At 36.7% G+C, this 12,147-nt stretch overlaps 1 protein-coding gene across 1 annotated transcript in view; it reads left to right on the top strand.

The window, feature by feature from the left end:
- The window catches only part of DPYD (dihydropyrimidine dehydrogenase), a 1,058,206-nt gene that overhangs the window by 534,681 nt on the left and 511,378 nt on the right, over positions 1-12,147 (top strand). The window contains 1 exon segment of the mRNA XM_043962696.1: positions 6,994-7,209. Within this exon segment, the coding sequence (XP_043818631.1) occupies positions 6,994-7,209 (216 nt within the window).

The raw sequence follows: 12,147 nt of genomic DNA, 5'->3' as shown, positions 1-12,147 counted from the left end.
ATGTATTTGGTGCTCCAATTATCAGCATGTTCCAGATGAGGAAACTGAGTTACAGAGACTAGCCCAGGGTAGCACAAAAAGTTAGTGTCTGAGGTGATATTTCAACTGAGGTCTTTATAATATTTTATTTGGAGTACTCTATTCCTTTCAGCAATATGAAGAATATTAGCCTGGGGTTACTCTTTGGGGACAGTTTTAAGATTATTCCGATATTTTCTTTAATCTCCGATCTCATTCATGTCTATACTTCTTTTAATCATGCAGATTGAATCCCATCAAAAACCTTTCTTTATACTGTGTCATGCAGGGATTCCTTCCTCCTTTGCCTGTGATGCACAGGCATCACAGGGAGACTTCGGTAGAGTGTATCCTAATATGCGATTCTGTATCTGTGTTCTTCAATAAAGAATTGGATTTTTTTCTCTTTCAGAAAGAGAAAGAAACCAAGGGAAGGAGATGCATTTCCTTTCCTGTCCTGTAGTTTTAAAATCATAGTTGATATTTCTATATCACATTAAAAGCAATAGTATGCTGCCACATTGGCTTCTTGGAACAACCATGTGAGATAGATGCTATTAAATATTGGAGGCAGGATTTTAGCTCTGGTCCATTTGAACAAAGATCCTTCTGAATCCACATCTGGTGGATTTTTCCCCCTATACCACAAAGCTACTTAATTACCTTTTCTCTGGTTCATTTCCTTATCTCCTTTTGCCTCATTGCTCTAAGAACCCTTATTCACAAACAAAAAACTTCCAAAAGTAGATGTCTTTCCCCTTCAAATAAAATTATATGGGAATAAGAAGAGGAATTGGGCACTGGGGCTTTTGGCAGTGTTTCAGAGAGGAGAAAATGGAGTATAACTTCATTCTATACCATCCCATCTGTGTCTATAGCCACAAACTCTCATAAATCCTCCATAGAGAATCTACCCAAAGCACTGGAAACATTTCTCTATATTCTACAACTTATTCTGGGTACTAGTACTAAGACTGTCTCTATCTCTCTTCATACTTTTCCTAGTATGTATTTCCCATGTGCTTCTTTTTTTTTTTTCAGTGAGGCAGTTGGGGTTAAGTGACTTGCCCAGGGTCACACAGCTAGTAAGTGTTAAGTGTCTGAGGCTGAATTTGAACTCAGGTACTCCTCACTCCAGGGCCAGTGCTCTATCCACTGTGCCACCTAGCCACCCCGATCCCATGTGCTTCTTAAGTGACAGTGGTATAAAAAATTGTGCAGGCTGAGAAGCAGCATCTCCTAGAGAGAGAGATGACCTCAGAAAGTCAGATGGCTTGAGTTCCATTTGTGGCTGACACATACTATCTATGGGACCCTCAGCAAGTTCTGTTTGGTCCCATGCAAGTTGTTAACCTCTAATTACTTCCTGGGAACTCTCTAAAACTATGGGTTATTCAATAATTCCTCACCTGAACTGGTGAAAGAATTCCCTCACTAGGAGTGATGAAATAACAGAACTGGATTTTAAAAAATGTTGTAGCCTATTTATGCCCATAGTATATCTCTCCATTGTCCTTTGTGTCACCTACAGATTTTGTTCTGTAGAAATCAGTGTGTCTTTTGATCCAGTCATTCAGCACCCCTTGGAGAATATTAGTGTTGAAAATAATTTGCTTTTTTTGGGGGGGGTATTTCCTTTTGGTTTTGGAGAGGGAGGAACTTGAGATGTTTAAAAATGTTTTGTTTTCTGAATTCAATCCACTTCTAGGGAATATATTACTCTCTAAAGAAGCCATATAGGAGCAGCTAGGTGGCACAGTGGATAGAGCACTGGCCCTGGAGTCAGGAGGACCTGAGTTCAAATCTGGCCTCAGACACTTAACACTTACTAGCTGTGTGACCCTGGGCAAGTCACTTAACCCCAATTGCCTCACCAAAAAAAAAAAAAGTCATGTAGATATTTTTCAGTATTATGAAAAATACATTCTAAACTTCTGAGAACTTTGCATAGAAATGTAAACCTATCTTTATGTCACCATAGAATTTAGAAAAGGCTCAATGAAGGGGCAGCTAGGTGGCGCAGTGGATAGAGCACTGGCCCTGGATTCAGGAGATCCTGGGTTCAAATCCCAGCCTCGGACACTTAACACTTACTAGCTGTGTGACCCTGGGTAAGTCACTTAACCCCAATTGCCTCACCAAAACAAAAAACAAAAACAAAAAAGGCTTAATGTTGTTTCTCTTTAAAGTTCAAGGAAATTGGTCTCACTGGTTCACTTTTGTCCTTTCCCCTGACATTTGGGTGAGCTAGTTATGCTGAACATTTATAGAATTTAGCACTCAGAACCCCCAGACAAAGAAAGAAATCTTGTCCATTCCCTTCCCAGTGGCTTTTCTGTTCTATAGTACACTCTGAAAAAAAAATTCCACTAGCCAACGTTTTCTCTTCCTACTCAATCCAGTCCAATAAATATTTCTTTATTTCCTACCTTGTGTCAGGCACTGTTCTAAGTGATGTGGATTGAATTAATAAAAAGAAAGACAGTCCAGTCCCTGCCCTCAATATAATGGAAAGAGACAACACACAAAAGCAGGCTGAAAAGTTGAGGAATGGGGAAAGGGAATCTTAGGGGATATCCAGTGTGTGTGTGTGTGTGTGGGGGGGTGTCTTGTTCTATAGAGTGTAAACCAGAGTAGCACATGCAAAGTACATGAAAATTCACTTCATAGCAAACACTCAGAATTCAATAAAAGTCAGTTTGATTTTATTTGGAGATAAGATCCATTGCCATTGTACAAACAGTAAATAAACATCATTTTTAAAGGGTGGGAAATTCCCAAAGCTGATCACAGCAGTTCACCAGGCAGCAGAGGGAGGATGGGAAGGAGTGGAAGGAGAGGAAGTTAAAAGTGGAAGAGTATACACATTCACCATGTCCCAGCATTGCATTAGGCAGGCACATTGAAGCAACTCTGTCCAGGCAGATTGTCCTTAAGCAAATCAGCATGTCAGGCAATACTCCAATTGCTGAAAATTATAATCAAGCCTCATTAGCAGCATCCTTCAGTTGTAGTTGTCTTTTAACACTGATGTATGTTTGCACCATCTTCAAGGAGCTCCAACCTTCCAGACATCCTTATATCACAAGGCTCCTGTCTTTTGTGTTTCTTATGTCTCTTCTTTTAGCTGAGAAAATTATACCTCCAAGGAACCTCTACTTGGCATACAAGGCAGCACCTCCCAAATAGGAACATTGCATGTATGTGTATTCCAGATACTACTCATTTCTCAAGATCTGTTGTAGATATCTAATATAAACATAAATGCATTTTGTTTGCTAAATACTAAAAAAAGTATATATATATATATATATATATATATATATATATATATATATATATATATGTATATATATATATGTATATATATATACACACATATTTTGTATCAAGTAAGGCAACATGTCTAATGCTAGTACATTTATGTATATATACATATATATGCACATACATACATATACATAGATACACTGACAGCAAAGTAGAAACCTTTTCAGAGAGGTCAAACATATCTTCCATCTTGGAAAGTTACCAACCCATGAAATTGTCCACCTATCTTTTCATATTTCCAATTTTATAATGTTAGTTTTGCTGCTATTGACCTAAAGAATTATGCTTATATTACCATGGAGCTTATCAGTTTTCAAAAATAAAGTTTAGTTTCAGCCATTCTGATTTTTAGTCCTTCATCCTACTCTTTTTAGACTTTGCAAATTTCACTTTTTTTTTTTTTTGCTTATAACAAGGGGGTGGGAGACAAAAGAAGAAGTCAAAATGGGCAGATATGGGCTCATCAGTCACCATAATGTCACCAACTTGATCAGAAAACTCCCTTGATTAACCCTTTAATTCTTATAGTCTCTAAAAGCTCATTCTTCATAAAATGTATGCAAGATGATCCTGGCATAAATCTCTTTTAATCCAAATTATGAAGTTGTGTGTTGTTCAGTCTTTCTGTCATGTCTTACCCTTCGTGACCCCATTTAGGGTTTTCTTGGCAAAGATACTGGAGTGTTTTGCCATTTCCTTCTCCAAAATTATGTAGTACTGTTGTCTATAGTATTATGTTTTACCAGCTCCTGATACTTCTCATTCTTCCATTGTCTGTTGTGCTTTTCCCTATTGGGTATTAATAGTGTCCCCATGTATAGCTTCTCCTGCATTTTTTCACACATTAGGTATTTAATGAGTACTTAGTTAAACTGAATTACATTATATGTGTAAATAATTGTTTATTGATATTAATATGTAACACCTGAATAGAACTATTCCAAAAAATATTTATGAGGTCTTAACTTGCTTCCATGAAATTTGAACTGATACCATATTATTTTATAAACTTATTCTATCTTTAGAATAAGAGAATGATCTGGTAAAGAACAGTGCGAATAAAACTTTCAAAGCATGAAGGGGAACATTTTTCTTTAAAGAAAGTTTCCCTGGGCCTTGCATATTATCTAAAACTTCCAGCACAAGCAGTAATTCCTCTAAAGTAGAAAGGAGAAATGGAATCTGATTTTCTGCGACAATATTGGCTTCATTACATATCTCAGCCTTTTGAGCATGAGAAAAACAAATTCAAATGGATTTCTTCTTTGCAAATCTCTGCCCTCCACAGATTAATTTTTTTCTATAGTATAACTCAGGGCTTGTGATAATTAATGCATTAATCTTACCTATGAATTGATCTAGACATAAGTTACTGTGTAACATGGTTCATTCCCTGACTTTAAAATACTCTAAGAGAAAATCCTTCTAGAACAGCCATACTAGGAGGCATCTAGTTGGTGATACAGTGGGTAGACTGCTAGGCAGTCAGGTGGATTTGATTTCCAATCTGGTCTCAGATATTTACTAGCTGTGTGATCCTGGGCAAGTCACATTACCTCTATGTGACTCAATTTCCACAACTATAAAATGAGGGATAACAACAGCACCTACCTCACAAGGTTGTTGATCAAGTAAAGAATGGAAAGAGTTGTTTGAACTGATGAAGTGAAGTGAGCCAAAAAAAAATGAGATACATAGTAACTACAATTTATATGGAAAGAACAACATACCAAAAAAAAAGTAAAAGTAAATATAAAAAAATGATAAAGATCATGGGGGACTCAAATGAAGTTTTCTCTGTGGAAGCGAGAGGTCCACAGGTGTTACACTTTGCACATGTACCTAGGTCTTTCTCACAGTATTGATCAGTTGTGCTGGGTTTTTTTCCCCTCTCTAAAAAAAAATACAATTTGTTATATGGGATGGTTCTCAGGGAGGGGAAGAGATACATGGTGCTGTAACAAGCAGAAAACATTGATAAAGGTTTTAAAATAAATAGTAAATCACTGTTTGTCATTAAAACTCTTCACAATCTGATTCCAATCTTTCTAAATAGATTATACATGAATCCACCACTCAATTCCAGCCAACCTGGTGTAATTGTTGTGCTTATTACACAATATTTCATCTCACCCTCCCTCTTTCTTTTTATCTTTGGGTATGTTGTCTTCCATGTCTGGGTTGTTCTTGTCACCACCAATTCTGGGAACCCCTAGTTCCCTTTAAGGCTTATCTCAAAATAAACCTTTCCTAGTGATTCCCAGTTATTAATGCCCTCCTTTTCCTGAAATTACTTTGTACTTACATACATACATACATACATACATATATATATGTGTGTGCGTGTGTGTGTGTGTGTGTGTACCTACCTATACTTATAGTACCCACTTATAGATGCATTCCCTCCATGTGTGTGGATTCCTTCTGCCTAAAGTAGAATATAAACTTCTTGAGGGCAGGTATTGTTTTATTGTCATCTTTGTATCCCTGGTACCTCATATCCAGGGTTATAATAGATGATTTATAAGTGCTTATTGAATAGAATTTAGTGTTGGACTTAAGAGTCAGGAAAACGAGGATTCAAGTCATATCACTGATACTTATTAGCTTTGGGATTTAACCTCTCTCAATCAGTAGCAACTTTATAATAAAATATGATATAAAATATAATAAAAGTGATCTCTTTTAGCAGAGGGATTTCTCACACTGGGACTCCCACACCAAGGAAATCATGAGGGCATTATTTATTCATTAACTTTGGTGGAAACACCTTGCAAACAGAGAACCTGATCTCATGAATGACTTCCTTGGTAGGATAAAATAGTCATATAAAAAAAAGGTGAATTCATCCTTTCAAGTTACCATTTCAGGGTTTGCAAATGGTACATATATGAACAGTGGCCTTCTAACCTAGAAAGGTTAACTCTCCTCACTTCTCACTTAGAGGATCTGTCTGCCCTCATAAATTAGATTTCTTACCCTGGTTAACCATAATTCTGGGGTCGATTAACTTGTGGGCATATGACCTACACATCTTTGAGATAAGAAACATATATATATATATGTATATATATATGTATATATATGTGTGTATATATATATATATATATATATATCCTACTGCACTATTGAGCTCTCAGAGGGGAAGGAAGGGAAATAGAAGAGACCTGAAGAAAGGTTAAGTGAGTTTTCAAAAATCATGCAAATCATAGGATTTCTAGGAATGTCATTTAAGGTTCTGGCTCTCCCTTTTTTCCCCATTTCTTTGAGTACTAAAGACAGAGCAAATCAAGTTTGAATAAACTGGCTTAATGGTTTTGAGAGAGCATGAACTCTGATTTTCTCTGCCTTCATGTGTCAATCTCACACTGATGTCAAAAGGGTAGGTTTTTTGTTGATTTATTTGTTGAGCAGATTTTATTTCTGTTAATAACTGCATATTACCACTTAACTTAGAGAAGTGGGATGTGATGTTTGTTATGCATCAGAATGATATTTTTGTTGGTTTCTATCACTATAAGCAGACCAATTTAATCTGTGTTCATTTAAATTTTGTTTTAATGGTTGATTAAATTAAGATGAAATCATGGGAAAAACAGATAGCAAGATCATTTATTGATATTTTTGTTTGTTTGCTTTCTGCAGTCACAATATGGAACTTCAGTCTCTCCCAAACCTGAGCTTCCGCTTTTTTATACTCCTATCGATCTGGTGGATATTAGTGTAGAGATGGCTGGATTGAAGTTTCCGAATCCTTTTGGTCTTGCTAGTGCAACTCCAGCTACCAGTGCATCAATGATCCGACGAGCTTTTGAAGCAGGATGGGGCTTTGCTGTGACCAAAACTTTCTCTCTTGATAAGGTAAGAAAATATTTTTGAAGTTGTATTAAAATGACTTGCCAGCCTGTCATGCCTTTTTAATCACTATACAGACAGCATAATGGATAGACTCCTATTTGTCTTCCCAAGTGAATTATGGTTTTTGTAGGATGTTTGAAGATCATCCCTTTCAATGCCCATCCCCAGCCTTTGATTTGGGCCATTGGCCATTATTCAGAAATGTGAGGAGAATGGGGATTAGATTAATAACCTGAAGTAAAAATAGTTTAAAAAGTGAATTCCCAAATGGTTGGCATGAAGCTAGGAGATCTCATTTCACCTTGATGCATTGTGCTATTCTTCTTCAATGTGTAAGTTCAATTCAGTTCAACTCAGCAACCATTTATCAAACTACTCCTATGGACCAGAAATGTTTGCTAGATACTGGGGATACCAGAGAGAAGTACTATAATTCCTGTCCTGAAGGAGTTTATATTCTTTTTTTTTTTTTGCAGGGCAATGAGGGTTAAGTGACTTGCCCAGGGTCACACAGCTAGTTAAGTGTCAAGTGTCTGAGGCTGGATTTGAACTCAGGTCCTCCTGAATCCAAGGCCAGTGCTTTATCCACTGCGCCACCTAGCTGCCCCGGAGTGTATATTCTATTGGATGAGGACATATATTATCTGTCCCAGTCTTGGACAAGTTGCTTAACTATTCTTAACCTTAATTTCCTTGCCTGTAAAATGAAGATAATAGCATCATGCCTAACTCCCAGAGCTGTGGTGAGGAGCAGAACTAACATATGTACAGTACTTTGCAAACCTTGAAGTGTTATCTGAATGTTGATAATAATCATCACAATGGTGACTATTCCTATTGTTTCACTATTAGTCTCGGTCGTCCAATTCACTGTAGTTAGAGGTAGTGGGAAGCTGTGGAAAAGAGTGGTTTGGGAGAGTGTAGAGCTCCTTTAGGCTGTTTTAGATATGGCCTGAAAGTTGTTATAAGACCTTGGAATGGGAAGGGAATAAGCATTTATTAAATACATACTACATGCCAGTTGCTGTGCTAAGTTCTTTGTCATTTAATCCTCACAATATCATTATCCCCATTTGCAGATCAGGAAACCGACAGAAGCTTAGTGATTTGTGCATGACTAGGAAGTTTCTAAGGCTGGATAGAACTCAGATCTTCCTGATACCAGCCCCAGTGCTCCATCCACTATAACCACCTAGCTGTCTTTTGGGAAAGTCATATTTATCTGAACCTCAGTTTCCTCATCTCTAAAATGGACTAAATGAGGAGATCTTAACCTCTGATCTATAAACTTATTATTTTGATAATTACATTTCAATATAATTGGTTTCCTTTTAAAGATTTATTGCTTTAGGCATTTGAAAATATTGTTCTGAGAAGGGTCCTAAAGGTCTTATCAGATCTCTCATATATGCCCCCTTCTATGCTCTGACATTGCCACCACCCTGGTGTAGGCTCTGGTCACTTCACTCCTGGACTGTTGCGTACTTGTGGATTTGCCAGCCTCAAGTTTCTCCTCACTCCAATCCACTTCTAAAGTCATTTTCCTAAAGCTCAGGTCCAATCATGGGAACCCCTCCCACTTCCCCAACTCCCCCAACCCTCACCTCACCTCTATCCCACCTATTGCTCAAAAAACTCCAGTGTCTCCCTATTGCCTCTAGGATCAAATACAAATGCTCTGTTTAGCATTCCAAGCCCTTCACAACCTAGCTCACTCCTACCTTTCCAGTCTTCTTAAACCTTACTTTCAATGTATTTTCAATCTGGAGACAATAGCCTTCTGACTGTTCTAAGAATAAGACACTCCATCTCTCAGCAATCTGGCTGGTTGCCATGCCCAGAACACTCTCCCTCCTCCATTCTGACTATTAACTTAGTCCCAACTTAAAATTCATCTTTCCCTGGAAGCCTTCTTCAACCCCTCAATTCCAGGGCCTTCCTTGTGTCACTTATTTATTTATATATCTATTTATTTTTGTGTTTTTTATTCATGGATACATACATGTGTGTATGTGTGCATAGTATATGCACACATGTATGTGTGTGTATATGCATGTGTGTATGAGATATATATGAAAGAGAGCTTGCTTCATATATGTTTGATGTTGTGTTCCCCACTAGATTGTAAGCTCTTTCAGGGCAGGGACTGACTTTTGCCTCATTTTGCATTCCCAATGTAGTACAGTACCAGGTATATAGTAGGTGTTTGATAAATATTTGTTGGTTGGTAGACAACGCCTGATGAAAAAACTCTCACTACCACTGCAGATCAGCATCTGTTACACAATTTGCAATCTTAGAGACTTTCCTGGGAAACTGAAAAGTGGTGTATTATCGAGGGGCGTGCATACATTATATATCCTGTCCAGGTGCACACATCCATTATGTGCCAGGGTCAGCACATGAATCTACAACTTTATGAGTCTCAAGTTAACTTTCTAACCATTATGCTATGCTGTCTTAACAATACATTATAATAAGAGTAGATTAAAGGAAATCGAATTTCACACCGAGGTTGAGAATAGTTAGCTTCCTGAACAACTTCTATCAATTACAAAATGGTAAGTTTGATACAAATAGACAAGAGAAGGCACAAAGCATGAAAGAGGGATTTATATATATATAGTTTCAACCCTATGCAATGTTCCAATGACTAACATGCTTTACACATGATATATTTTCCTTAGCCTTGCATTTTAGGGTTTATTATTATTATTCTATTTATTATTCTATGACCCCTACCCCACTCAATGAGAAGACAAGAAATGCAAAACTCATTACACATATGAAGTCATGTGAAATGAAGTTTTGCATTACAGAAAAAAGAAGGAGGGAAAGTCTGCTTCATTCTGAACTCTGAGTCTATCAGTTCTCCATCTGGAAGTGGCTAGCATTTTTTGTCATTAATCCTTTGGAATTGTGGTGGATCATTGTATTAATCAGTGTTGCTAAATCTTTCACAGTTGGTTATCTTTACTACATTGTTGTTACCGGGTACACTGTTCTCCCAGTTCTGCTCACTTCAACTTCCTATCAGTCTTCAAGGTCTTTCTGAAACTATTGCCTTCATAATTTCTTGTGGTTTAATAATAGTATCCCAACACATAACAGCCATTAATTCATTAAGCCATTCCCCAATTGGTGGACATTTCCTCAGGTTCTAGTTCTTTGTCAACACCAAAAAAGAGCTCCTATAAAGATCTTTGTATTTATAGGTACTTCTCTTTGATCTCCTTGAGAAAGAGACCTAATAGTAGTGTTACTAGGTTAAAGAGTTGTGATTGTTGTTTAGTCATCCAGTCACGTTGTACATTTCACAACCCCACAGACCATATTGTCCCTAGGGTTTTCTGGGAGTGGTTTTCCATTTCCTTCTCCAATGGATTAAGGCAAGCAGAGATTAAATGAGTTGCCCAGGGCAACACAGCAGTAAATATTTGAGATCAGATTTGAACTCAAATCTTCCTGACTTGACCATTAAGGGTTTTATAAATATTTTTAAATAGGGTCTTGGATTCAACAGGAAGTATATTATTTTTGGTGGGGATAGGGGACTTAAAATGCAAAGTATTCTTAATACAAAGAACTTTATTCATAACACCTGTCATTAACAAATTTAAAACTCAAATTTAGCAAAAACTAAAATGTGATTACAAAAAAAAAAGATCTTTGGGGACAAAAGATTTTCTTTTGTTTATCTTAAATATGCACCACTGGTAGTTAGTAATAATTAATGTACTAAAATGGGTGAATCTAGTGACTTCCAGAAATGAAGATCACTGCTTAGTGCAACATTTTCCCTAGGCAAAGGAAATCAGAGAGAACAAATATGCCCCATTAAACACATTCTCTCCTTTTCTCCCCTCTTCCTAGGATCAATAGGCAGCACTATAATGATTCAAACATTGTGGCTGTCTTATTCTGACAGCTTTGCAATGATACTATGTGTAAATGCAGTATAGAAATTACAGGGAAATCTAAAAAGACCTCAAAAAGTATAGGTAATCAGTGCATGACAAACTATATTTAAATAAGTTATCTTTAATTCACAGACATTTGTAGGGAACTACTGTCCTAAAGACATTATCATAGGAAGGAGAAATATCTTCATGGAACAAAGAAAGGTTAACATTGAATAGAACATCTGTAAGTCAGCTCTAGATTAACATAATCAATGTACAGCAGTAACAAGTGTATGCTATTGCTATTTCTTTCCATACAATGTTTTTAAGAATAAAGTTGATCCAGCCAATTGCATGAGGAATCTATGATTTGGGAAAATTAGCTACTGGCCATAGATTTCATTATTCATTATTTTTAAAAGTATAAACATTGCTACAGGGGTGCAAATGGAGAGATTGTAGCAGAAGTGTTTGCTTTGATTTTTGCCATTTCCTTTGCTTGTAAAAATTTAATTCTGATTAATCAGACACATCTGTCTTTACTCCGTTGGTGACATGCATTGATTTGTGATGCTGTCGCATTCAATAACCCAGAAGCAGTTGCCTTTATTAGGAGCAGCAGCAGAAATAAATGTGTGGGCTAACTTCTTTCTAAACCTCCAATTCTCTTTTAATCTCTCAATTCTGCTATCTGCATTGCTGGTTAAAAGGCAACGTTATGAAAAATGCAAATTGAATTTCAGCTCATAAAATGTAACACACAGAGGTTTTTAGGAAGTGACATTTGTCCACATTTGATAGTGAGCACAATGATGTCTTTGTGGAAAGAACAGTTTTAGCCTTCTGATAAAACAACTATATGATAAAAATGTTCTTTTTTTTTTTTTTTTGGCAGTGCTGGTAGTGGTGGATATCACTAGCTACTTATAGAGGAAGGTTTTTTTTTTAGATGGCTCTATATTGTAGCATTTTCTGAACTAAAAAAAAATGTGGCTCATAAATCCATTCATGGATATTCTAATAATGTTCTCATTAATGA

This window comes from Dromiciops gliroides, chromosome 4, assembly GCF_019393635.1.
Source record: "Dromiciops gliroides isolate mDroGli1 chromosome 4, mDroGli1.pri, whole genome shotgun sequence".
Classification (NCBI taxonomy): domain Eukaryota; kingdom Metazoa; phylum Chordata; class Mammalia; order Microbiotheria; family Microbiotheriidae; genus Dromiciops; species Dromiciops gliroides.
This window is presented reverse-complemented; position numbering and strand designations above follow the sequence as displayed.